This window comes from Sugiyamaella lignohabitans, chromosome A, assembly GCF_001640025.1.
Source record: "Sugiyamaella lignohabitans strain CBS 10342 chromosome A, complete sequence".
NCBI classification, from domain to species: Eukaryota; Fungi; Ascomycota; class Dipodascomycetes; order Dipodascales; family Trichomonascaceae; genus Sugiyamaella; species Sugiyamaella lignohabitans.
Window position 1 is genome coordinate 2233466 of NC_031672.1, and position 26800 is coordinate 2260265.

At 44.4% G+C, this 26800-nt stretch overlaps 13 protein-coding genes across 13 annotated transcripts; 4 read left to right on the top strand and 9 right to left on the bottom strand.

Annotated features, from left to right (window-relative positions):
• Window positions 1-3771: 3771 nt before the first annotated feature.
• RIB2 (bifunctional DRAP deaminase/tRNA pseudouridine synthase RIB2) lies at window positions 3772-4872 on the bottom strand (the record flags this gene model as incomplete). The annotated part of the gene is made up of 1 exon (XM_018882656.1): window positions 3772-4872. One exon carries the CDS (start codon window positions 4870-4872, stop codon window positions 3772-3774), a length of 1101 nt encoding a protein of 366 aa, XP_018734922.1.
• A 545-nt stretch (window positions 4873-5417) lies between these two features.
• Window positions 5418-5891, bottom strand: PUS9 (pseudouridine synthase PUS9; the record flags this gene model as incomplete). Its single annotated transcript, XM_018882657.1, has 1 exon — window positions 5418-5891. The coding sequence occupies one exon, from the start codon at window positions 5889-5891 to the stop codon at window positions 5418-5420; it is 474 nt and encodes a 157-aa protein (XP_018734923.1).
• A 632-nt stretch (window positions 5892-6523) lies between these two features.
• Window positions 6524-8665, top strand: SDA1 (Sda1p; the record flags this gene model as incomplete). The annotated part of the gene is made up of 1 exon (XM_018882658.1): window positions 6524-8665. One exon carries the CDS (start codon window positions 6524-6526, stop codon window positions 8663-8665), a length of 2142 nt encoding a protein of 713 aa, XP_018734924.1.
• Window positions 8666-9150: 485 nt separating this feature from the next.
• AWJ20_703 (uncharacterized protein) lies at window positions 9151-9462 on the top strand (the record flags this gene model as incomplete). Its single annotated transcript, XM_018882659.1, has 1 exon — window positions 9151-9462. One exon carries the CDS (start codon window positions 9151-9153, stop codon window positions 9460-9462), a length of 312 nt encoding a protein of 103 aa, XP_018734925.1.
• Window positions 9463-9574: 112 nt separating this feature from the next.
• DBP8 (ATP-dependent RNA helicase DBP8) lies at window positions 9575-10918 on the bottom strand (the record flags this gene model as incomplete). The annotated part of the gene is made up of 1 exon (XM_018882660.1): window positions 9575-10918. The coding sequence occupies one exon, from the start codon at window positions 10916-10918 to the stop codon at window positions 9575-9577; it is 1344 nt and encodes a 447-aa protein (XP_018734926.1).
• Window positions 10919-11274: 356 nt separating this feature from the next.
• SKI6 (Ski6p) lies at window positions 11275-11820 on the bottom strand (the record flags this gene model as incomplete). The annotated part of the gene is made up of 1 exon (XM_018882661.1): window positions 11275-11820. One exon carries the CDS (start codon window positions 11818-11820, stop codon window positions 11275-11277), a length of 546 nt encoding a protein of 181 aa, XP_018734927.1.
• Window positions 11821-12648: 828 nt separating this feature from the next.
• On the top strand, window positions 12649-13215 carry TMA22 (Tma22p; the record flags this gene model as incomplete). Its single annotated transcript, XM_018882662.1, has 1 exon — window positions 12649-13215. One exon carries the CDS (start codon window positions 12649-12651, stop codon window positions 13213-13215), a length of 567 nt encoding a protein of 188 aa, XP_018734928.1.
• A 242-nt stretch (window positions 13216-13457) lies between these two features.
• On the bottom strand, window positions 13458-14573 carry ORT1 (Ort1p; the record flags this gene model as incomplete). The annotated part of the gene is made up of 1 exon (XM_018882663.1): window positions 13458-14573. The coding sequence occupies one exon, from the start codon at window positions 14571-14573 to the stop codon at window positions 13458-13460; it is 1116 nt and encodes a 371-aa protein (XP_018734929.1).
• A 714-nt stretch (window positions 14574-15287) lies between these two features.
• Window positions 15288-16139, bottom strand: AWJ20_708 (aldo-keto reductase superfamily protein; the record flags this gene model as incomplete). Its single annotated transcript, XM_018882664.1, has 1 exon — window positions 15288-16139. One exon carries the CDS (start codon window positions 16137-16139, stop codon window positions 15288-15290), a length of 852 nt encoding a protein of 283 aa, XP_018734930.1.
• Window positions 16140-18244: 2105 nt separating this feature from the next.
• Window positions 18245-21271, bottom strand: HRD3 (ubiquitin ligase complex subunit HRD3; the record flags this gene model as incomplete). Its single annotated transcript, XM_018882665.1, has 1 exon — window positions 18245-21271. The coding sequence occupies one exon, from the start codon at window positions 21269-21271 to the stop codon at window positions 18245-18247; it is 3027 nt and encodes a 1008-aa protein (XP_018734931.1).
• Window positions 21272-22271: 1000 nt separating this feature from the next.
• On the top strand, window positions 22272-22601 carry TAD2 (Tad2p; the record flags this gene model as incomplete). The annotated part of the gene is made up of 1 exon (XM_018882667.1): window positions 22272-22601. The coding sequence occupies one exon, from the start codon at window positions 22272-22274 to the stop codon at window positions 22599-22601; it is 330 nt and encodes a 109-aa protein (XP_018734932.1).
• Window positions 22602-22832: 231 nt separating this feature from the next.
• Window positions 22833-24290, bottom strand: SNX4 (Snx4p; the record flags this gene model as incomplete). Its single annotated transcript, XM_018882668.1, has 1 exon — window positions 22833-24290. One exon carries the CDS (start codon window positions 24288-24290, stop codon window positions 22833-22835), a length of 1458 nt encoding a protein of 485 aa, XP_018734933.1.
• A 678-nt stretch (window positions 24291-24968) lies between these two features.
• Window positions 24969-25658, bottom strand: THG1 (Thg1p; the record flags this gene model as incomplete). Its single annotated transcript, XM_018882669.1, has 1 exon — window positions 24969-25658. The coding sequence occupies one exon, from the start codon at window positions 25656-25658 to the stop codon at window positions 24969-24971; it is 690 nt and encodes a 229-aa protein (XP_018734934.1).
• Between the last annotated feature and the right edge of the window lie 1142 nt (window positions 25659-26800).

Below are 26800 nucleotides of genomic sequence, written 5' to 3' on the forward strand. Positions count from 1 at the left end.
CAGAGATTAAAGAGATCATATTGTCGCCAGGTTTTCATAATATCCCCAGGTTTCGTCAGCCGGGTAAGTGGTATAATTAAGATCTTTCTTATTTGCATTTTCTTATTCCTTTTCTTCTGTTCACTGTTTCTCAGTTTCCATTTAGTTATATAGTATTAGACTATTTTAAGGATTCTCAACTTTCTTAGAAAATCACTAAGTTCCCTTGAGAAAAGAAAATAAAAAAAAGACTTGACAGGGGAGCTTTCACTCGTGGAAAAAATTTAGTGGCCATCCCTTCTCAGCCCTTGCCGTAAACTCAGCATTTAGCAATGCCAGATTTAATCTGACTCAAATTGCCCAGTGTTTTTAATTTCCCTTTAATCTATAGAGACCGATGATGGTTGGAGCGAGGAGAACTTCTGCTGCAATGAGAGGACGGAGTCCGTGGTCCAGTATGCGATAATGCCCACATGCCTTATCGCTGCGGCCTGCATGTCCGATTGCGCTATCAAGATCAGCCCTCATCGCCGATCTCTAACTCTAATCCCTTTTAAAAGTGATCGAGCCCACGATAGATTTGCATTTATCGAGTCAAATCTTCTGACCAGAGTGATAATAATTGATATTTCTCCTCAGCTTTGATACCCTCCATAACCGTTTCTTGGTCGGTTATCACGTGCCTGGGGCCATAATGCACGCGTCTGCCTCCTGTCCCTGCATTTATTACCCAACCCTATTTCAAGCATAATCTTTCCTACTTCTGCATAATCTTTCACACAACAATATATATGGGCCGCTTCGCTCACATCCTCTTTTCTTCTTAGTTATCACTTATTCAAATTCTCTCTGCTGACCACAATTGTTGAAGACTGACTAAACGCTAGTTTTCTGAATTCTTTTTATTATTTGATTTTACTATTTTCTTTGAAGTAAAATCCGTGTTTCGGTTAAATTCGAATCGATCTTATTAATTCTAATTAATCTGGGGTTTTTTACTATGTTTCATTCTCACTGGAACAAGATCAAGTCTTTGGGCAATTTGCTCCTACCTATTACTTACGTCTCGTTTCTCTTTGGTAAATATGATGAAGAGCCGGTTCCCAAGGAGGAACAAATGGAACAACCAAAGGAGAGAATTATTATGAACGACTACAGATGGTCGGTTCAAACCACTGAGATTTGGACACCTCCCCCTCCACCCCCCTCAAAGATGAAACGGAGACTGGCCAATATCAAAGAAAAGATAGAAATTACTGCTCTCGTGGTCGTACTGGTTGGCATAATATTCTGCCCCATTCGAGAGAAGGAAAACAGAGAGGAGAAACAGAGAGAGAGAAAGAAAGCCGAACTGGCTGCCACCAAGAGATATGTCTGGGAGAAAAAGACAACCGAAACAAAATTTACTTCATCAGGATCCACCAAACAGAAAGGATCCACCGAATCATTCAAGGCATTTGGAGTCCCAAAGAAAACTGTTAAACCTCCCACTACTGATCTACCATCTACTCTAGACTCAGTGGGGAATGAAAAGAAACAAACCACAGTCAAGAAGATTTTCAAGAAACTTTGGGTAAAGAAGAAGAAATCTCAACCTGTTACCAATACTCCTCCAGTATCTACTAAACCAACTCATTGTAGTCCCACAGCTACAGAGAATCGGTTCAAAGTACCAAGAAAACCAGTTGGAACTCCACCATGCCCCCCTCCAAGGTACCACATGGTCGTCTGGTGAATCAGTCATACAGTTGGACCAAACATTCTTTTCTCCACACACGGTTAGAATCAGGACATTGACTAGTATCTCTTGCGTCTCAGATCTAGGATAGTCGGTAGCTGCACTTCGCGCTTGATATCCTTAACATGAGATGCTCTAGTATTGGCATCCCGAGTCATACTGGGATATCTAGTCTTGTCATCCTTTGTCCAACGCCACTCACAGACTTATTCCAGCTGAATGCCATTCCCACTTCAAATCATTCAGGCTTCACTTCTTTCCTCTTTTTTTATTATTATTATTAGCCTCTTGTCAAGGCTGGCGGCGAAGGGAGCTGCCGGAGTGAGCACAAATTGCATCGTGCCCTCCAAATTTCAAGGCTCATGGACCAAGGCTGCTGGAGCGAACACAGAATGCATCGTGTCCTCCCCTATTCTCTACCAGAGGATCTTCCATCAATGAGAGTTTGCATCATCCACTATTCTGCATTACCTCTCACCATCTGTTAGATCCTCTGGTAAGAATTTGTATTATTAATCGCAGCAACTGTCCATGCTTTTTATTAACTTGTTGTCTCCATGTACTCTCTGCTCTTGTTTTAATATTACTCTATTTGTTTACTATTCAACTATATTTCTCTGGATCCTCCAGTTTAATCAAAGAATCCTTTTCCCTAGATAGAAGAAGTCTGACTACTGCCTGTCAGTATCAAGCTCATAGGCATGATTTTCTATACTCTCGCAAATAGGGAAACAGTTTCCTTATTGTAGAAGAGTAATAGTGTGGGTGATGTACGGTTGGCTCACAATTGTGTCAAAACTAAGGAAGCAAATGGCCGTTTTATGAGCGGTAGTAGCCAGGAGTCTTTCACGTCCCTGAGGTGTGTTCTGCTGTATTAATCATAAGCACTTCGGCACGAATGGTCCTGATATTCACAAGAATCCTAACCTAATTAATGAAGGGAGACGGAAAGAGGCACATGTGCGACAATCCAGGCACCTCGGCATGAATGTAACAGACTCGAGATGGGCTCGCCCGACTAATATCTGATGGGGCAGAGGATCTGGCATGGATGTGGATGACTCAACATGGGCCTTTTCTATGGTGCAGAGGATTTGGCATGGATGTAATTGACTCGACATGGGCTTATTTTGATGGTGCAGAGGATCTGCCATGGATGTACTACTTGAACTTGAGCGAGAATCCTGGCACCTCTCCCGCCTCTTCTTGTTAACTCGTCAAAACTCTAATTTCAAACCAAGTTTTCATATAATACAAGTTCTAAACCGTTATTTCTAGCCCTAGAAGGATGGCGGTGACTTGTAGTTAAGTGTCCAATGGGAACTCAGAGATCGACCTCTTCAGTAAGGTGGAATTGGCTCTTTCTGTATAATACTTTCTGCTTGTCTTCTACGAGCATTTTCGATGTACTGCTTAATAGTAGAGGCTTCAACCAGGTCTCTGGCTAGCATTGAAGTGTCCACGACGTTTTTGGGCTTTCAATGGGTCTAGAATATAGATGACTGAATATTCCAACAAGTGCAATAATTGCAAATCAAGTCATTAAGCATATACAGAACATTGACATTAGGTCAACTGGAATTTCATTAAAACTTTAGGAAACCGTCCCAGTTTTAGAAATTAAGGCAGCTACCGCAGCGACACCGAATCAACTGCCTTGCCGGTATATTTTTATTGTTTAATGTCCGAACATCGTTATAGAATAGCCGACATTAACGTGCATTTCTACTTGACCGTAGATGAAAATAGCCACAGCTCGATTAGAGGAACGATTGCTACTTCTCTATATGGTGAGCATTCTGTTGAATATTATAAGTACCATAGCAAATATGCAAATATATTAGAAGGCTTGTAGCTCGGCCCCAGACTCTGGAACCTGGATAGTCTACCCTTTAAAGGGCATTGGTCCATATCAGATGCTGGCAGCACAACGGTTTATAAAAATACCTAATAGTCAATGTTGAAATGCACATAGTCGTATATATATATGTAAATTGCACTATCAGAGGTAGCACTGAGTAGACTTGCCAGTTAGACGTGAGACAGAGAGACGGTTATGCAGTTGGAACGGGAGGGTGACCCTTCGTGGCAGCCTTGATGGCCTCCTCTTCGATACCAGTGATAGGAATGTACTCGATTTTCTTCTCAGTCAGTTTGGCTAAGCCTGTGTTTTTCTTGACAAACGTGTCAGGTTCTACTACACCAACAAATACGGTCTTGATGGACGTCTTCAAAATACGGTCCACGCAAGGAAGGTTCCCACTGAGACGCTCAGAACAAGGTTCCATAGTTGTGTAGATAACTGTTCCTGCAGGTACATCAGTCGTTCCGTGCTTAGCATAGTATTTTTCGAGTGCACATTGTTCAGCATGCGTATTTCCAGGAAGCTCGCGGGAGTAGCCAGTTTCAAGGACTTTTCCATCCTTGACAAGCACCGCACCAACAGAAAACGCAGTTTCTGTAGGTTCGCATTTCTTGGCCTCTTCAAGTGCCATTTTCATGAATGGCAAATGAACCTCATTGACCCAATAGGGAATAGGAGTTTCGTAACTCCATGGATTGCTTTCATCGATAGAGTAGTATTTAAGGGCATGCAACCAAAGATCAAGATCGTTAGGACCTGGGTCTGTGTAGAGGGCAGTAGCACAGACTGAGCAATTCTCACCAGTGAGCATTTCACCTTCGCCATTGGATTGATTCTTTGGATGGATATATGTCTCAGCAACAGTGGTTTTACCAATTTCATTTAGTTTTGCAGCAATTACCAGTGGGTCACCAGAACCTGATTTACCGAGATCCGGTCCCCAAACATTTACATTCGAATATAATGGATCGTTGGCAATAGGATGTCCCAGATACTGGAGATGAACTCTGATCTGGTGAGTTCGGCCAGTCAAAGGACGGCATCGTACAATACTCGTTTGACCATCGTAGCTAATTCTGTTAAATATAGTTGTAGCTTCTTTGCCAGTGCCGTCTTTTACCACCATGTTTAAGGCAACTTTGGGATCCACTGTTAGCAGGGGTTCATTACAGGTGATTTCACCTAGAGGGAACTCGCCAACTACTCTAGCCAGATATTCTTTTCGAACCTCTCGTCCTCGTAGTTGTGCACCCATCTGGTCAGCACCCTTGGCATTCTTGGCTAAAAACATGAGTCCTGATGTCAATCTATCAAGACGATTACAAGCTGGATATGTTAGAGTCTACACAGGACGAGTACAATTTGAGATCAGATAAAACTTACGATGAGCAATCTTGCCGTGCTCATGTTTAAGGACCATAATTACAGAGTTAAACCTAAATCGTCCTGTGGGATGAACCTTATCTGAGTTAGTGGAACCTGTCCCGCTGTTGAGATATACCTTGAGGGAATTATATGACAACCCTAGTATTGCGAATTATTGGCAAAAATATTGCACAAACTGTCGACAACAGTGACTTCAGACGCTGGGAAGCCTAGACTGTCGAGACCACAATAGGTTGTTAGGTTGTTACTTACGGGAATTCCAGAGGGCTTGTCAATAACGATAAGTTGATCATCTTCGTGAACAATGCCAATGGGTCTCGAGGTCACAGGTTGCTCGTGTTTGTGTGTACGGTGAGAGATCAGGTCTCCATTACGAACCACTGTAGCCATAGTAGCAATCTGGTTGTTAACGTATACTTGTCCACTCTCTATAGCTTGTCTCTGTCAGAGTTAGTAAGAGAAATAACACACAATCCAATTGGTATTAGATCCACCACAACTTACATAATAGTCCTTGTCCCTATCCCGGAATTCGGTTACAAATATATCGTACAACAGACGGTCTCTCCATCGCAGTTTGCAGTATGTCAAGTATGTGAAGTAATACGGTGGAACGCGACGTAATGGACCATCGATAATATATTGTGCACCTTGAGCTACTTCGTCATTAATAGATACCACGGCGCCTTTGCCAATAGGGCTTTGTGATTCAATTTGCTGTCTCTTGATTCGGAATCCACCCTCATCACGTTTACGGCCATCACGTAGCTGTTTGGCACTATTAGTACTGCTGGTAACAGATGATGAACTATTACTTCGACTTCTATTTCGCCTAGTTTTTAATAGAACATTTTCTGGTGCTTCTGATTCAGATACTGGTCCTGGTGTAGGAGTATCACTGATACTTGGACTGGGTGAAGCCATGCTACCAACCGTCGAAAATGCCCTTGAAAGGATGCTAGTACGGGATCTAAGAATGAAAGCCAACTTGACGAAAGCTTGGAGAACAACTAATACAGTGAAGCAAACGATTCAAAAAGATGAATTTGCGAATTAACAAAATCTACCACACTAATTGTTCAAATAATGCAGCTAAAATCAACAGATCAGTAGACCTATTTAGGGTGAAATTTTAATAGCCGCATCATATCTATCTCGTTTTCACTTGGTGTCTAAATCCTCAAAATAGTTAAGATTAAGGTATGAAATCTATATTTATGGGATAATCTAGCTATTTAAATTAATTCAAACCCCATAGACCACTTGCTTTTCTTGCAGAGTTGTAAGTTGTAGCTGCTGACAGCAACCGTTGACAGCACCCTGATCTACAGGAGATCACTTGCCATGTACTAGATCATCTGCATGCAACTTTAACGCAGAATTTTTTTCTTCCCAAACTGGCAGATACGGACTGAAATTCACCTGCACTGAAATATTCAGACGGTCGACCTCAACTTCCACAGTAGTCACTCACACATTAACACTTGTTTCTAACGGTTATATCAACTGTCAGTGTCTGAGTAACAGATTTTGAAGGTCTTATAGAACAGAAGAAAATGGTGAAACGAAAGAGAGCAGCTTTGCTGCCAACCAACATTGCTTTGCTGCAAAATTTGATTAGAAGAGACCCTCCTTCATACAAAGAAGAGTTTTTACTTCAATATAGACACTATGAATCACTTCGAGACATCTTTCTGGAGAATACTGGAGCTGAACAAGGATCTGAAGAGTTTTCAGATCTTATCGGATTTGTGTCTCAAATGTGTACATGCTTTCCTGAAGAGACTAAGACTTTTCCAGATACTCTTTTCCAGATTCTGGCTCAACGCCATCATGAGTTGCCATCTGATTTGAGAGAGAAAATCGTTCAGAGTCTTACAATGTTGCGTAACAAAGGTGTTATTACTTCAGAAGCTCTTATTCAAAATCTATTTCCTATTCTTGTCTCGACAGACTCGAAACAATTACGATCCCAAGTATATTCATCTATCATTACTCTAATCAAAAGCGTCAACCAAGGTGCTAAGAATCAAAAAGTCAATAGAAGTGTACAGGCTTTACTGTTTAATCTGTTGACAGATGCCGAGTCCAACGGTCTATGGGCTACCAAGATCACTCGAGAGTTATGGAGAAGAGGTATCTGGGACGATTCACGAACAGTTGAAATCATGACCCAAGCGGCCCAACACTCGAATATCAAGGTATCTATTTCGGCAGCGAAGTTTTTCTTGGGTGCTGATAAGGAAAGAGAAGAGGCACAACAGTCGGACGACGAAGACGACTCTGTCGACATGACTGCTCTACGTCACAAGATGTCTATCAATAAGAAGACGAGTAAGCGTGGTAAGAAACTGGAACAGGCACTCAAGGCAGTCAAGAAGAAGGGTCAAGCTCATCACAGTGCTACCTATCTCAACTTCTCTGCTATTCATTTATTACGAGATCCTCAAGGATTTGCCGATAATTTATTCTCCGTGCACTTGTCCCGTGGCGGATCTAGACTCAAGTTAGAACAGAAAATCATCTTCATGAACCTTATTTCACGACTAGTGGGTGTACACAAACTGACAGTTCTTGGATTATACTCTTTTTTCCTCAAGTACCTAACGCCCAAGCAACAGGACGTCACTCAGATCATGGCTGCTGCTGCACAGGCTTCGCACGACTTGGTTCCACCAGATGTGATTAGTCCTGTTATCCGTAAAGTGGCTGATGAATTTGTAAGTGATGGTGTTGCCGCTGAAGTTGCTGCTGCTGGTATCAATACGATCCGAGAGATCCTTAGTCGAGCACCTCTTGCTATTGACAAGACACTGCTCCACGATCTTATTGAGTACAAGGGATCTAAATCCAAGCCTGTAATGATGGCCGCCAGAGGTTTGGTTGGTTTGTACCGAGAAATCGACCCCTCGATGCTTCATACCAGAGACAGAGGCAAGGTAGCTGCCATGGCATTAAAGGATGGAGATGCTGCTACTGCCGGACCCAAGTTTGGTGTTGAGAGTGGTACTGTCAACGGTATTGAGGGTCTTGAGCTGTTCAGAAAATGGCGTGAAGAACAAGGAATCGACGAGAATGCCAATGAAGACGGCAATGATGGATGGGAGGTTGCCACTGATGAAGAAGAAGAGTCTGACGACGAGTCGGATGATGGCTGGATTCAAGTTGAGAGTGACCAAGAGTACGAGATCTCTGATTCAGAAGACGAGGACGGTGAGAAAAAGCCCGATGCCAAGAAATCGAAACTGGACGAGGCTACTGCCGTCAATGCTGCTGCTGACGCCGACGCATTCATGAAACTAGCATCTACCACTGTTTTAACCCCTGCCGACTTTGCCAAAATCGACGAACTCAAGCTTGCTGCTGGTGTTGAGAAAGCTATGGGTAAGCACCGCGGTCTGCGAAACGAGGACCAGGTCGAAGCCAGCACGCTTGTTGGACCCATGAAATTCAAGCAACTGCGTGAAGAGAAGATTGCTGCTGCCAGAGAAGGCAAAGAAGACCGAGAATTCGGATCCAAGAAGAGCAAACATCTTCAAAAGGCACACAGTACTACCAACAAGGACAAGGCCCGTAAGAAGAATTTCATGATGATGATCCACAAAAAAGACGTCCAAGGCAAAGCAAAACGCAGTCTTCGCGACAAACAAAAAGTCCTCCAAGCCCACATCACCAAACAGAAGAAAAAGGGCTTCTAAAAACACATTTATAGATTTCAATTGCATTTTCATTTTACCTACATTCCTCCGGAGGGGGGCAGGTGCCTCCGGCGGCTGGGGCTCCGCCCCAGACCCCGCTGCTTCTCTCGCTTCGCTCGAGTCGTTCCGTCGACGGTCCCAGCCATCTCCTGCGAAGCAGGAGCCACGGGGTCTGGGGCAGAGCCCCAGCCGCCGGAGGCAGGCCCCTGGATGCACGGCTGTGCACAGATGTCGTGAAGCAAGTCAAGGTTCACGGTTTCATGTTGAAAGGGTGTCGTCAATGTCCGAGATCGATATCGGGGATAAAGACGCCTGGGATGACTCGAAACTGGTCCGATCGTGGGACAGTCTGTACAATGAGTACAAGGTAGGTTTACAGTGTCGAAATTGTGAGGAAAGAAGACTAACTGGCGCAGAAATACCACAGTCTAGAGACAGAAGAAGCCCGAGCAAGGGCAGGTGGAGATGGTGATAAAGAGTCGAAGATGGATCAGGACTCACAGGATGAAGCAAAGAATCAAGAGGATGAATCTGGTCTGGAAGGAAAAGTTGAGGACCAGGAAGTGGCCATATCAGAGGTGCCTGCTGCTGTCCCACAACCTGAACTCAATGCCACACAACCCCAAGAACACCAACAACAGACCATTGAAGCAGTCTCTGGAGACGGGTCCACACCCAATCCATTTGACGGACTGCCGCCATCGGTTCGTGAGCTCGTTATGGCCTGGTACTGGGCCGGCTACTACCAAGGTCTTCATAAGGGTCGCTCCGAACGGGCAGGTAATTCGAGCAGCTGATGGTTTCTTGGGAAATGAGCATTTGCCTCCGGCGGCTGGGGCGCTGCCCCAGACCCCGTTGCTCCTGCTTCGCAGGAGGTACTGAGTAGAGTGCAAAAAATAAATTAAAAAATTACATATGCTTTCGTTGCGAGCGTTTGGACACGAATGAGGCTTTCTTCTCTTTCTGAATACGTTTTCGTTCTCCAAAGTTCTCTTTGTCCATGTCCATGCCAGCTTCACGCTTGGCAGTGGAGATTTTCTTGAGAGATGTCTCGATGACTTGGGTATCGGTGACCTTCTCGTACTTGTCCATTTTACTGCCGACTCGTTTCTCGATGTTCTCAATACGACTCACATCACGTTCTGTGACGAGAGATATACTCTCACCAGCTCTACCAGCACGAGCGGTACGACCTACTCGGTGAACATAGTCGTCAGCATCAGCAGGAATGTCAAAGTTAATGACCATTTCTACCACTGGAATATCCAGACCTCTACCAGCAACATCAGTGGCTACAAGAACTCGTGCAGCTTCAGCTCGGAATCTACCAAGAGCATTGATTCGTTCGGATTGTGGCATTTGCGAATGTAAAGAGGTGGCTCGCACTTCTAAGCTTTGCAGCACTCGTCGCAACAGTTCTGCCGTTTTGGTTCTATTAACAAAAACAATAGCCGATTTGTTTTTGTTATCTTCATGAGTGAGAATGCTGAATAAATAAGCCTCTTTGACATAAGAGGGAACTAAAAGGAATGACTGTGACAGAGAAGCGGGAATAGCCACTGCATCATCAGTAACTACTTCATGCATAAATGGTCGCTTCTTACCAGGCTTAACTGGAGCATCCTGAAGCGATCTCACAGCATCTGTGATAGTAGCAGTGAATAGTAATGTCTGGCGTTTCTCAGGAGGAGGAAGGATATTAATACATTCCTCCAAGTCCTCTGCAAAACTGCTACTCAGCAATCTATCAGCTTCATCGAGAACAAGATATTGAACTCTTTTCAATCCATTCATGGCTTCAGGACCACTACTTTTAATATGATCTGCCAGTCTACCAGGCGTAGCAATAACAAAATGAGGTCTTCTTTGAAGCTCGAGAGTCTGGTTCACCATATCTACACCACCCACAATCACGGCAGTTCGCACGTTCATGTTTGCACCCAGAGCAGCAAACTGTTCAGCGATCTGAATAGCCAGTTCCCTTGTGGGTGTCAAAATAAGACCACAAATCCCAAACGGATCCAAAGACCATTTCGTCAACATCGGAGCAGCAAAAGCGATAGTCTTACCCGAACCAGTCTTGGCTCCTCCAATACAGTCACGTCCGTCTAATATAGCAGGAATACAGGCACTCTGAATAGCGGACGGCGAATGGATAGCCATCACATTCAGCGCCTCCACCAGCCATTTCGACACACCCAGCGACTCAAACGACATCTCACCACCAGCAAAATATCTTGTCTCATGAACCATATCCCTCTCGCATGTTCATAAATGGATCGGCGAAAAAAAATTTTCAGCCGTGCAAGGGTCCGGGACCCTGGCATGCCTCCGGCGGCTGGGGCTGCGCCCCAGACCCCACTGCTCCTCTCGCTTCACTCGAGTCGTTTTTGCCGGCGGTCCCAGCCAACTCCTGCGGAGCAGGAGCCACGGGGTCTGGGGCGCAGCCCCAGCCGCCGGAGGCATTCCACGACCCAAACCAACTCCTGTGAAGGAGGAGTCACGGGGGTCTGGGGACGGAGCCCCAGACGCCGGAGGCAGTGGCCCAGTCACAAGCGTCTGTAGTCATTAGCGAGGTCATTAGCAGAATAAAAAAAGTAGTACAGGAGCTATTCGGAGCGTTTGGTGATGCGTAAGTGGCCGTGCTTGCGGACTTGACGGTCCATTTGGTCGCGAAGGGAATGACAGCCCGAGATAGTGACAGCAATGAGCGATTCTAGACGGTCGAGTGGTACTTTGCTTTCGAGGAGAAGCATAGATACTTTTTCGGTCTTGCCGATAGTGGCTACAGTGAGGAAAGGCAGATCTGACTCTTCGGCATTGTTAGGGTCCAGAAGAGGACTGATTGAGTCGTATAAAGCAGTCGAACATGCGCTGACATAGTCGTACATGGGAACACCAGCATCTATCAATGCTAAACTGGTGGCATTTATACACGCAGCAAAGAACCCGCCGTCTTGTGCCAGAACATGAAGCGAGATCACAATCTCGGTCCGAGAATGTAAATGACCCATAATAGCCTCTTGAAACGTCCGTTGAATAGACATGGCACATTCCTGGATTCTTCTATCATTACGTGGCCGTTTCTTACGGTCCACTGTACTGAATGGAGACACTGAGATATTCACCGACAAAAAGGTCGAATCCAAATTCATATGACTTCTAAGCTCTGGCTCCTTCGGTCCTTGAACGAGACAGATCACTTTGGTCTCACCAACCTCGACAAACGACGACCCATCGGAACTGTTGGCGTGGGTGTTCAACCCGCACGAGAACTGTCGCAGCTCGTTCCACCGTCTTCCGTCTGCCAATTGCGTTAGAATCTTTATGGATGGGTGTGCCTCCGGCGGCTGGAGCTGCGCCCCAGACCCCACTGCTCCTCTCGCTTCGCTCGAGTCGTTTCGTCGACGGTCCCAGTCATCTCCTGCGAAGCAGGAGCCACGGGGTCTGGGGCAGAGCCCCAGCCGCCGGAGGCATTATGGCCACTTCAGGTATCTACTTACCCACTCTGAGCCCCTCGGGGGAGTATAATTCGAACCGCGACATTGCAAGTCTGTGTATAGCAAGTTTCAGAGGGTGTCGGATTTGTTTTTCGAACTCGATGTTGAAGATCGTCAGGTCGAAATATTTATTTATGCTCTGAAAGCAGTCTGCGGTTGATCCGCATCACGTGATGGTAGGCTGGTACCGGTATTTTTCCTGGATCCCGCGGTCAATTTTAGCTTATTTTTGCTCACTGTATTATAATGATGAGGTGAGAAGGGAAGTAGTATGATTTAAAGGCATAGAATGGACATAGAATGAGTTGTGGCTGTGTGAAACTGGCCCGCCAAGTGCTGTAAAGAGGTTTTTCAGTGAAAATTTCAGCCCTACGTCTACTCTGAATATCTTCACGAACATCAGATATCAGATACTCAGTGAGCAGCATCAACGCCAGTACTATATTAGTGTGGGTTGATTAAAAGATTGATACTGAAAAAAAAATGAGTACGATTGTGTATTGTGGAGTGTGTAGCTTTCCACCCGAGTACTGTGAATTTGGCGGTGTTGCCAAGAGATGCAGAGAATGGCTTGAGAAGGAACATCCCGACATGTACCAGAAGCTGTATTCAGTAGAGTCGCTGGAACAGGCGACTTCTGGACTTTCTCTTGAGAAACAAGAAGAAATCGAACGTAAAATACAAAAACAACAGGCCAAAGAAGAAGCTAAAGCCGAAAGAGAGCTGCAGAAAAAGATGGCTACTAAAGTGACTATCAAGCGAATTGAGAGATCAAAGAGAAAGCACGTCGTCTCCATTACCGGTTTAGAAGTATTCGGCATTGATCTGAAGAAGCTGGCCAAGACATTTGCCTCGAAGTTCGCAACAGGAGCCAGTGTGACGAAAACACCTGACGGAAGAGACGAGATCATCATCCAAGGAGACGTTGCCGACGAGGTCGAGGAGTACGTGCAAGAGCTGCTAGAAGAAAAGGGTCTTGACGAAGTCAAGGTCGAGCAAATCGAAGACAAGCCCAAAAAGAAGAAGCAGCAGCAGCCCGGCACTGCCTAACGACCTCCTTTGTTGCATATATGTATTTAATAATAATGACCTTCTCTCGTGTCTTTGGGGGTGGGTGTGCCTCCGGCGGCTGGGCTCCGCCCAGACCTGGTTGTGCTCGCTTCGCGAGCGCTTGGACCGTGGAGCAGAGTCGGTTCTGGATTCCCGACGCCCGACTCGAGCGAAGCGAGAGGAGCAGCGGGGTCTGGGGCGGAGCCCCAGCCGCCGGAGGCAGCGTGGCATGGTGTACAAGTCTATAAATATTTATTTTTGAATCCCTTGAGATTCTCGTAGACAAGAAAGATGACGGCGCTGGAGGGTGCTGCTCGTGCAAGGGTGATGCCACAGCCCCGGTACAGAGCGGAGATACCTCCTTGGCGGTAGATAGTGGCTCCGGTAGCAAAAAAGCCCTTGGAGGTACTGTTTACTGCGTTTGTGGTGGTGGTGGTGTTGAGAATTTGTTCGGTTTGCATGCGGGATTTAATGGTGTCAGCAGGGAATAGTGACAGATTGTACGAGATACCGGCAGCAGCTCCAGCCAGCATCGAATCAGTGTTGTTGCTGGCAGCAGCGGCTTCTTTGCCTCGAACTGTTTTCATAAGCGCACTGACGTATTCATAGGCGCCAAACCAGGCTGCCGAGCCACCAGATTCACGAATCAGGGTTCCGGTTTGACCTCGCCAGAATCCTCGAATACCGTCTGCTTTATAAATAGAAAGGATGGTTTTGAAAGCACCCACTCGAGGCCCGGTCTGCTGCATCATCTGGACTTGGATTCGACACTTGACGAGCTCTATAGGGGTGAGAATGAACGATGCAAATACTCCACTTCCTGCTCCACAGACGAGAGAAGCCGAGGAGGTGCTGAGTTGAATGTTATTGTCCTTAATGAAATTTTGAAGTATGTTGTATGCAAAAAAGAGCGCTGCGTTCTCAGCAGCTGCTCCTACAATAGGAGACGAAATGCCTCGATATAGTCCTCGAATACCTTCTGACTGTATACTCTTGCGAAAACAGTCTAAAGGTCCTCGAAACTGAGTGTGTTGAGAATCCACTGGCTGACTCTGTAATCGTACCTTGACTGTATCAAATGGATACTCTATAAGTTTGCCTGTAGCACCTGCTAGCGAACCACAGATGATATCGGAAATCGGGTCGCCAACCTCTTCTTTAACGTCTTTAACAGCATTTGCCAACGATGTTGTAGACGATGTGGATATGGTTGTGGATGTGGCCGTGGTAGTACCAGTTGAAATGGAATTCTCTGGATCAACTGGAACGTTTGATGCTGTGCTCCCTGGCTGATTATTCAGCTCAGGTATTAATCTAATGGGTTCAAGCCCACTGCCGGATCGAACTGTCGAGTCCATATTCAGTTTTCTGGCTGTTTCTATAATTCTTTTATCTGAATCTTCCTAACGAAGTGTGAGTCAGCTGGCTGATGGGGTGAATAATGACCGTGAGACGGGGTGGACCGAGGCTCTATTTATACTGCAAAACGAAAGAAAGTCTCCAATACCTCTAGGCTATACAATATAAATACCGCTTTCTCCAATCTCATAAACCTGGGACCATATTGTGCATAAATCACTCAAATCACGAATATCCCGAAGTTGTTTCAGAACCAAAAAAAATAATTTCCTGACTCAACTCCTGACCCTTGCTGCATCTGCATGGAAAATCACTAGCGGGAAAAAAAAAAAGACGGTCACGTGATCATTTTGAATCTTCTAGGGGGGTCAGTGCCTCCGGCGGCTGGGGCTCTGCCCCAGACCCCGTGGCTCCTGCTTCGCAGGAGATTCCGGGACCGTCGACGGAACGACTCGAGCGCAGCGAGAGGAGCAGCGGGGTCTGGGGCGGAGCCCCAGCCGCCGGAGGCGCAGACAGCCGTTGGAATGATCGCTCGGGACCTGCATGATGCGAGACATGCAACGGCTTTTTTTAGCTTGGCTAGTGTTTAATCTCAGATTAGATTACGAGACCGAAAGAATACGGACTCCGGCTGCAGAGTTCGATAAGAGGACTGGGTTTGTTTAAAGTTTATTAGAGGTTAGTTAGATAAATAAGTCTAGATAGGTTGTTGACTAATCCCACTTGGTCGGGTCCCAGGCGGTGCCCTCAGCGAGCTCGTAGGCATTTTTGTCACCCAGGGTGTCCACGTCTTCCTGCGACAGCTCGAAATCATAAGCTGTAAAGTTGCTCTTTATACGAGAGGCAGTGGCTGATTTTGGTAAAGGAAGATATCCCTTTTGGAGATTCCAGCGGATCAGGATTTGTGCACTGTCAACTTTGTATTTCTTAGCCAGGTCCACCAACTCGGGTTTATTGAGCCCGTCTCCTCGAAGTAGAGGGGAATACGACTCGATTAAAATATCGTTTTTCGCACAGTAGTCAACAATGTCGTTATGTTGCAACCATGGGTTGATCTGGATTTGATTGACCACAGGTTTGATTTTAAATTCCGGCCATTCAAACAGCTCCTTAAGATGGGATACTCCGTAGTTGGAAACACCGATATTCTTGACTTTTCCTTCTTCCACAGCCTCTTGGAGTGCCTTATATGCTCCTAGACGGGCTGTAGCTGGTCGTTCAGGTGCATGTAGCAATAAGAGATCAATGTAGCCAATAGATGATGCGGCCTCCAGCGCTTTCTCTATAGCCTTTTTGGTCTTTTCATGGCCGAAGTCATCAGTAAAAATCTTGGTCGTATAGAAAATATCCTCTCTAGAGACATCCTTATTCTCCTTGAGGAACTTTGCAATTGCATCTGCTGCCTCTTTCTCGTTCTCATATGCCTTTGCAGTGTCAATGTGTCTGTATCCGAAACCCAGGGCCAGTTCTACTACCGTATCAGTGATATTTGGAGGTGTTTTCCAAACACCAAATCCAATACTAGGGATTTTCGTTCCATTGTTGAGAGTATAAGTTTGCGACATTATTAATTGTTTGTTAGTTGACAGAGAGTTATTTGTTGTTGATGCTTCACAGAGAGATAATAATCGTTATTACAGTTCGTACAGTAACAAAATAAAAACAGAATAAAAGTAGCTAGGTGTCAATGGCTGCTTTTATAATTTCCTACATGTTGCTTGTTTTGCTTAGCGATACATGTTCTTGCTTCGATTAGAAGCAAGGGTTCCGAGTCTGTACTACATGCAGCAACCCTTGCTTGCATGCAGCGGAAGGGTCTGCTGTAGTAGGCCCTGCATGGAAAACAATGATAAGCAGCCGGTCTACCGAGTCTAGACCTGATTCTCGTGTGAGATGAGAAATTGCTGACGGATACTGAGAGAAACTTCCTATGAGTTAATTTTCAAATCTTTTGTTGAATAGGCAAAAAAATTTGTGAAAAAAAAAACCAGAATTAATACTATCTTCAAGTTCTTCGGGGGGATGCCGAGTAGCTTAAATGCTGATCGGGCCAGTAACTGTAGCTTGCGCTGCAGAGTTACTGCTACCTAGAATCATCCTACCTAATAACAGCCCACTCGTTCACAGCCAACTTTTCCGATTTATAATACCCTCAACCTAATATTTTTGCCCTCCATATAGGTTGCTGTTTAATTATGCAATGCAAACTGTAATCACATCGTTAGTACTTTAAATGATGACATACAACGTTTACCTTCTGAAAGTGCGAGTTTTTCAGGATAATTCTTTTAATTCAAAGCAAACAAATGAAAATATTAATAAAATGATACTAAAATGTAACTGTGTCGCTGGTTTATTCCTATACAAACAAGTGAATATCAATCAATCAGCATGCAATGCGGGTATATCCTAACTACTGCTGAAATGGAATATCAAATCCAATACATTTGGCAAATTGAATCTCCGAACGGACATATCCAATATCTCCTTCCTTGACTACTGGTACCAGATATTTAGCTTAATATAATATCGAGTGATAAACTGGCCGGTTTCTACCACTAGGAAATAGTCCGGGTAACACTATTAGCTTAGGACGTAGGATACTTGTTACAATCCTGATATAAGTTGGTTCCGTGATATAGCAGTTAAGATGGCCCTGGATAGAATATACCCGAGTAAGAAATGAAAAGCCAGGAAAACCATTAAACCAGAAATATTCTCCTTATGGTGATATTCACAACGCTACGTAGCGTTGATAGCATTTCCAGCCCACGTACAGGTTGATTCATGCAATAATAAAAAAATGTACCGGACAAATATCCAGACATTGAGACTTTTTATCTAATTTTTTGTTATTAGACTGTAGCATCTTAAAATACAGCTGGATTTGTCCAAGGGAAAGGGAAAAAAGTAAAAAAAAAATTAAAAACAATTGGAGTGGTCACCGAATTGTAAGGATAATAATTCAAACAATAATGCCGGGTAACAACCATAAATATTATGGCGTGAAATTTAAGCCGTCACTTCCGTGAATGTGGCATGATGAACTGTTCCCTTTTTTTTAGTTTTATTTCCTTTTGGGTAAGCTTATCCAACCTTTTTCTTTTTTTTATGAAGTGCTATACGGTCATAGCGTTGTTTTAGTATTCATACAACTTATCAGGTTTAAAAGTTGGGTTACCCGGTATTGATATGCAATTCCAGTCTATATTTCAATAAAAAAACATGGCGTTGATATCGTGTACAGGAAATATTAAAAAAAACATTGATCAGATAAACTGAACTCCACCCATAACCTAGTGAAGTAAATGACTGAATAGATGAGCTATGGCCACTTGTTGACCCACTACTACTATGTTCTAGTGAATAGGCAATTCAATGTCGGAATTTGTCGTCAAGCCAATGCATGCTTGCCAACAGCACTGACTGTGAGAGTCTCCTGCGAAGCAGGAGCAACCAGGGTCTGGGGCGGAGCCCCAGCCGCCGGAGGCAGCTTCTGGCTCTCATGACCATTAAGCAGTAGAGGAAAAAACCAGTTTTCAAGAGGATATTTAGAAGACATTGCGACCCGTGTGCTTAAAGACACAATGGTCTATGATGGAGAAACATTAGTCGAGCGGTGGCAATAAATAAATTGTTTACATAAATGCTAATGCTTGCTATGCTATTCTCATATGTTTGGGAGAGTGAACGGGTTGGGTTCCCCGTTTGGTCGACCAAGGTTAGCACCAAATCTTCTGTTCAGAACAGGTTCGTTCTCTGGGTGACCACCAGCATCATCCCTATGATTCTCTGTAGCTGGACGAGGCACTGGTTCGGGTTCAGGCTGACGGGCTTGTGGTTGATCTGGAGCTCGCTGTTGTCGAGCTGCTTCATCTCGCCTTTGCTTCCACCATAAGAACAAAATTATAGCAGAAAAGAAACCTACAATTACAAGAGAATCCACCAAATCACCCTCTGCATCTATCCAGTCGAGGTTAGAGATATTGAACTCGCCCGCTTCTTCAGCGTATTCGTTCCAGATCTTGAACTCCATCTCTTTCCATCTCACCCAGAACTGGTCCCATTGTTCTTTGAATGACAGCTTTGGCTTCGCCTCGGGGATAATGTCTCGTATTTTCCCACCAGTCAAGGTGTTCCAATATGCTTTTAGATGCAGCTGCAATAGTGATAGCTTTACAGGTAAATACGCTTCTGGTGAAGATACTAAAGCATGGTCGTAATATCGTTTCGCTAGGTGGTAGTCGTTTTCGTGGCCAATACCATTCTCATACATCCATCCCAGATTCCAGCTGGCCATTCCATTACCTCGATCTGACGCAGCGCTATAACAAGCAGCTGCCTTTTCGGGATTAGCAGTTGTACCAATTCCTTTCAAATAATAGTCACCCATTTTGACCTGGGCATCAGTATTTACTTGCTTGGATGCTCGAGTCCAGTAAATAAGACTCGTCAACGAAGAGTTAGGAAATATGCTTTTCACACCAGCACTGCCATTTGTCATGTCGATATAACCAGGAGACTCGTCTAGAATATATGCCACATTGACCTGAGCAGATTCGTATCCCTGTTCAGCAGCAATAAGAAATCCCAACAGTGCTGACACAGTGTCTCCTTCCCTATACATTTTCTGGGCCCACCTGAGAGGAGAATGGTAATCTTCAACTCTTTCAGTTAGCTGCTTCAACAAGAGCACTGATTCTTCATATGTAATACCTCTTCCGCTGCCGTCATCTTTTTCGGCATGCTTTTGGCTTGAAATAAGATGGTCAGAGTAAATAAACAAAGCCTCTAGATGATTTGCGTTGGCAGCGTTTGTAACAAACTCCATTTCGCTAACCTTGTCACCTCGAGCTCTGTAAATACGTGCTAGGTTCATTTGAGCTCCAGGAAGGTTCTTAGCAGCAGCTATCTTCAAATGTTCCAAAGCTTGGTCAACATCTCTTGGTACTTCTACTCCGTATAAAAACATAAGCCCAAGGCCGTCATGCGAGATCGCATCACCATTGGCAACTCCTCTTCGAAACCACTCCAGCGCTTTGGTGGTATTCTGAGCCACACCTTCACCTCGAAGATACCGTTGGCCCAAGAACCCAGCACACCTTGTAGCAAAATGCATCGAATCTTTGTCAAGTTTTGCAGTAGCTCCTCGGATAGGCTCCACACTTGAGCTGTTAATGTCCCAGACTTGACCCGCGCCTCGTAGCGCATGACCAACGGCTCTTTTATAATCGGGTTCTGAGTATATGCCACCCTCGTAAAATAGAGCTGCCAGTGCAAATTGAACAATTAATGACTCATCAGATACAAATTCGTCAAATTCTAAAATACCTTCAATTGGTCCTAAACCATACAACTGGTTCCTATTAAACCTAGCTAATCCACTACCAGAGGAGGTATCACTAGCACCTTGACCAAAAATACCGCCGTAAAACTCGTCAGCAATAATAAACGAGTTATGGCCCAAATGACGTTTGCCTAGAGTTGCAGGAACACCACTGTTCAAGTAATAATCTAAACTCTTCTCAGCAGCAGACCTATAAAATCCGTATGCCGCCTCATAGTTGGTAGGTCCAGCAATAGCTGCTAGGTGACGAAATCCCATGGCCATCTTAGCTCTGACATCTCCTCCATATGCTGCAAATGTATAATACAATGAAGCCTTGGCTTGATCCACAGGTACCGTATTAAACAAGCCGGTAGAGTAGGCAAGACCAATCATGAACTGAGCAGTAGAGTTACCACGATCCGCTAATTGCTCGTAGTACTCAATTGCCTTGGGGAAGTCTCTTTCACAAGTATAATTTCCATAGAAATGCATATCAGCCAACATATATAAACCGTCGGCCGAACCAACCTGGGCTGATTCTTCTAGTAAGCTTATTGCTTCAGATAGCTTTTCTGAAATTTCGTGATTTCTGTTTTCGAGATCGATTTCATAATCAGTTTGTTCTTGAAGAGATGGACCCAGCAGGTTGGTTATTGATTTTTTAATCAACTCTTTCGGGTGCCGCAATTTTTGTACGAGATATCGTCTAATTTGAGCTGGACCAGACCGTGCTCTTAGTGGCAAGGGCATGTTAGAAGAAGTCAGAATTGCATGCGATGGAAGAGATGGTGTTACCGTAGCCTTTGAATCAGATAATAGCTGCTGAATTGAATCCAAGATAGCCATGGCTTCCGAAAATAGTAAATTGCCTTTTGCTGCATCGGCTGCGTTTACGCTCGTGGTTTCAGCCCCTGTTTCGACAATTGAAGAAGATGAATCTTTGATATCCGTTACGTGAGCCTGCTCAACATCACCAACATGTTCATCATATTTTTGAAATTCTTCACCACTATCAGTATAATCATAATTGTCCTCAACGATCACATGCTCATTATTAATGCTATGAACATAGTCACTATCAATTGCCTCCCCAACGAAAACCTCAGATTCATCAGAATCTAATTCAATTTCATGGTCAGAGAATCCTTGGCTATTGTCATCTGCTTCCTGAAATACCAAATTATTTTGTTCATTTTCCGTAGTGGCAATCTCAATCTCAGGTTCAGCATTTATAGGTTCGACATTAGCAACAGCATGCACATGGTTTTGAACATTCCCGCTCTGAACATCATTTGCGTTCACATATGCAATTAGTCCTGCTATCACAGTGACAACAAAATAAGCTGTGTCCACACGGAATAGCCTCATTTTAATTGAAGAGGAAAGTGTGTTTCATCCCTGGACTATATAACTTGAGATTCAATCTGAAGTGACATGTCATTTGCATACTGAGTGTTAATCGGTAGCCGCCCAAGCGCATTTACGTATGATTACTACTATTAATCCTGAAACAAACGAGTCAGTATCGCAAGAACCACTAGAAAATATAGGATAAAAATCTGTTGAAATCAGACATGGCTCTCAAAACCAGTTTATAAAATAAAAGTTTAAAAACCATAGAGAACAACCGGGTTTATATTATAAAAGCTGCTAACTCTGTACCCCAACTCGAATCACTGTTGATAGCGCCGTGTGAATCAATATTATCGTGCATAGATAAGATATTGCTGAAAAATTCGATCCGGAAGACACAAATTGCCCAGCTCCAGCCAAAATGAGCACGATCCATCATAAATTCATGAAATATGCCTTGGAAATGGTTAGTACTGACTCATAGAAACTCTGACTTGATTAGAAAATGTTGGAGAAGATACTAACAGATCCCAGGCCGAGCTAGCATTCGAGGCAGACGAAGTTCCAGTGGGATGCGTTTATGTCTACAAAGGAACAGTTATTGCCAAAGGCATGAACGATACTAATAGATCTCTCTGTGGTCATAGGCATGCGGAGTTTTTAGGGGTGGAGACTATTCTTAAACAGTATCCTCCTGAAGTTTTTGAAGAAACAGATCTCTACGTAACCGTGGAGCCCTGTGTAATGTGCGCATCAGCGCTCCGCCAGCTCAAAATCCGAACTGTTTATTTTGGATGTGCTAACGATCGATTTGGAGGTTGTGGAAGCGTACTCCAAGTAAATTCTGAGTAAGTTTTTCATGTGCCTCCGGCGGCTGGGGCTCCGCCCCAGACCCTGGTTGCTCCTGCTTCGCAGGAGATCTCATTTGACAGAGTGAACTCCAACTAACAAGAATAGTCCAGCAGTCGAGCGGCCATACAAGTGCTATCCAGGGTTTTATAGGGAGGAAGCGATTATGCTTCTGAGGAGGTTCTATATCCAAGAGAATGAAAAGGCTCCAGTGCCAAAAACGAAGAAAAGTAGAGAGCTCAAGACAGAGTTTATGCCTCTTGATTACTCGAAGTACATTGCATCAGAAGAAGAGTTTATTGAGCTATATGGTGAAGACCAGTTATTCATCTATCGAGCTTCACTCAGTGCGTCACAAGACAGTGCGATAGCACAGCCAGACGAAGACGACGACTCAGAGCTGAGCGAGGAGTACGATCTACACCCCAAGAAACGGAAAATGTCCATCGAAGTCAAGGGCATAGAGCTTCCAGAGACATATGCAGTGAAAATATGAACGATTGTAATCAATACCTTCACCCGCCAGCATTGAGCATGTAATTTATTTGTAACGATAATGATAAGATGAATAGACCAGAATTTTTTTATTCCCCTGGATTTGGTCTACTCTCGCTTCTCTCGAGTAGCAACGGGGTCTGGGGCGGAGCCCCAGCCGCCGGAGGCAGACCACAGTCCAGTAATTAATTAATCATAAAAATATATAGCTAGATAGATAGGTAGAGGATCGTTAGGCATCAGGTTGGGCACCGATGGTTTTGGCGATGGAGGACCATTCCTTGATCATGTTCTGATAGAACTCGATGTGTCCGTCAGCAAGGCCAGCAAGAGTGTCTTTCATTTCGAGCGATTTAATGCTTTCAAAGATGGCGACTTCGTTAAGAGTAACCTCCTCGAACTTTTCCGAGGTGATTTTAGCGCCAGACACTTCTTGTTGAAGATCTTTAATCTTCGATTCCAGTTTATTGAGTCGCTCTTTACGAGCGACTTCATGATTGATTCCTCGCAAGTCCTCGACCTTGTTACGTAGGAAATTGCTACCTCCACCAGAAAGTAGTGTATTCCTATCAGATTCGGCTTTAGTGAGATAGTCTGAAAGACCCTCGAAGTCTAATTGTTTCTGGTCACGCGCTCGAATAAGGCCCTTGATGGATGCTACATAGTTCTCCATGTCCCGTAACGACACAATATAATCGTTATCGACTTGTTCGCGAAGAATATTGGCATTTTGCGAAAAGTACTCAACACCTCTAGCGAATTCTTGAAATTCCCGTCCCAACTGTGGTTCTAAAGTGGACAGCTTCTTCATCTGCTGAGAAAACTCGTCTAAATCATGAACGAGATCTGACTGGCGGCGAACAACTCGAGAAAACGTCTTGATAATCGCACCAAGGTTATCATCGAGTTTGTCAGCTCTTTCTTTGACTTCTATGAGCTCTTGAGACTGGTTGTTGACTTTGGCGAATGCATTTAGGAAGGTATCAGAGATACCATCAAGGACAGAAACCACTTCAGGAGCAGTATTTGGGTTGACCAAGTCAGTACCACCGCCACTGGCACTAGATAACCTTGAACCGCCTTTATGCTTTTTATAGGCGTTCCAATCATCACTCTCAAGAAAAGTGTAAAGAGATCTAGACTTCTTAAGCAGAGGATGGTGAGTGACTCTGGAGAGAAAGCGAGTTAATGAAGTTGCTCTTTTAAGGGTGAATTCACTAGCAAATCTGTCTCCTTTAATATACTCTAATCGAGATTTGTCTGGTAGAGGAGGTACAGCCACTGCCGGGTACTGGTTCAGCAGTGTGTTATACAAATACACAAAGTCTGAAAACCGTCGTCGCACCCTTGCCGTGGCATTCTGGAAACTAGGACTATTGGTTTCTGTGGACACACAGTATGTGATATAGGCGTTCTGGCCGTCTTGTTCTTTCTGAGGATCATTCACTAAACAATTGAAATAAATATCGGATTTGGTAGATGCAAAGAGATGGGATGATGAAGATGGACCTGCTTCAGAACTAGACCCGATTCCACCTTCATCACCATTCGACACATAATCCGTATCTGTAGGATGAAATGTATCGTCGTTATATGCACTCGATGGTCCAGCGGCATTGTGAGAAGATTCACTCGCCGCTGCTTCATCAGCATCTGCTGAGTCCCAAGTGACGTTTGTGAAGTCAGACATTACCCCACCCTTTTTCTATCTTTTATCGTTTGTTTCAGTATCTTCTACTTATTGATTCGTTGCTTTGTTGCACCCAATCAGAACAGATTATTCCAATATAACAACCAGAATTCTTCTAACCAGTTTCTTCTATTCAATATCTCAGTGGTACAGTTTATGTTGTTTGCTGACAATGCTCGAACCAGCAGCAGTCTCTAAAAATCTTCTCCGTTGCTAATCCAAACAAAATCAGTTTACAACTCTCAAATCCACTGAACAATATCAATTCAGAAAGTAGGAAAATCAAAAAATCTCAGTCTCAATTCGCGCAATTCAAAAACCGACTCTGGATCTCGTGGCAAAGGGACAATGGTGAAGTGCAGCATCAGCCCCCGCGATAGCAATCTGTGGGGCTGAACCGACCGAACTGCAGGAACGGTGGAGCATGCCGATAAGCAGTCAGATAAATAAAACAAAAAAATTAGATATAATACAAATCCTAAACATTTCTTATAATCAGAATCTAGCATGCATTCGGGGGTCGGAGTGTGCCTCCGGCGGCTGGGGCTCCGCCCCAGACCCTGGTTGCTCCTGCTTCGCAGGAGATAAGGGACCGGAGACGGAACGACTCGAGCGAAGCGAGAGGAGCAGCGGGGTCTGGGGCGCAGCCCCAGCCGCCGGAGGCATGTAGCCTGACAGTTATTCCAGGAGATAGGGCCGTTTGTTCCAGAAATCGTCGCCAATGATGTCTGTATGCAGGGTCGAAATAGTGGCCTTCGACTTCTTTTTCAGCCGTCGTTGGAGTTGTCTCTGTGTCAATGGTGCTGGGGGAGTTGATGGCTGTGTTGGGGTGGGTGTGGAGACGGGAGATGGGCCGTCTGTGTTGGGGGTTTCGTACTCACGCACAATCACTGTCCCTTTTTTGAATATTTCGGGCTCTTTATTGTAATTAATTCCGAACTGGCTGAACAGAATCTCATTTTTATCGCTTGATAGAGTGCCTTTTAGTTTTTCTTCAGCTTCTTTCGTTGTCAGACCTCCATCTTGGACCAGTGTCCAGAATGTTGTGTTGTAGAGGTTGTTGATATGGCAGTCGGCTTGTCGCCATGCTAAGTAGTCCCTGACAATGGTCTTGGATGGATATACCACGGCACGACCGTCAAAAGTAGGCAGATGATTAAGTTCCAGTTTGCGTCCTGGGAAAAACTCGTCCCATAAGCTTATGTAGTGAGCAGTAAAAGTGCTGACAACAGTGGATACAAGTTTGCTTTCACGTCTCTCAAATAATTGACAGTCTTTATCTAGCACAAATGAGTACTCGTCACTGTCTCCGTATGCAATAAATATATCAGGGAGAGCAGTCATGACAGCTTTAGCAGCACCGTTCATGACATCCAGAGCTCTCCTGTCATTTGGCTTCTTGAATTCGTACTTGGCTGAGAATCTGGCTCGGTGTTAGATATGTATTGATGTATCTCTGTCTCTTGACACTAGACTCTAATCGACAAAACCCCATTAGGGACAAAAATCGAAACGGAGAGGGTCCTGTGTCTATGCCAAAAACTGTAGATATGATCTGAAGTAGCTGCTAAAGATACCAATCGAGCAAAGAGAAAAAGCTGGAGTATCCAGAACATATTCCATAGACATGATCATCATCAGAAAATACGGGACCAAAATAAATAGAGAACACTTACAAATGAAAGCCTCTGCCATCCACACGGATGACAATCCAGGTCTCAGGGAGCAGGTGATTCTCGCGCTCAAAGCCTTTGACATACTCGAACCTGTGACTTTGTTAGTAAAATGATTAAAAAGATCCACCGGAGATGACATTTTCCCTATACAATAAAGAAAGTGTACTCACCTGGAGTTGGCCATTATTTCACAGGTCGATGTCAGGAATCTGAGATTTCTAGCATGAAATTTTCGTAGATCAATATTAATATGCAGGGCTTAAAGTTTATATGCAAGAAGGAGAACGATTCTTTTTCAAACTTTATCCATTGGAATAGGAAGATTCCAGTAAGTAATTATTTGACAGAAGGGTTCAAATGCCATTGAGTGAAAATTATACTTTGCGTATTTTCAATTGTATTTCCAGAGCAATTGCTGACTCTGTGAGGCTTGTTAAGGCTTGATAAGCTGAGAACCAAGATTGAACAGCAAAGTCGATGTTGAGCTGGAATAATCCAAAAAACGAAATACCATTGTCATTAACACCCTGCCAATTAGTAAATTCCTTTTTGGTGTGCTATCAGAAAAATCCAGTCGTTTATATACTATTTTCATGAAAATACAAGAGGTAATCTACAGATCTTAGACCCTGCAGGTGTACTATAACTGGGTCAATTTTACAACCAATCCGCTTAAATCCACCAAAACTCAATAGCAATAGAAAACAACTCCTCAAAACACGATCTGGACACGCCCATGCCCGACTCGAGCGAAGCGAGAGGAGCAGCGGGGTCTGGGGCGGAGCCCCAGCCGCCGGAGGCCTAGCCATCCCCGACCAATTCCCACGCCGCACC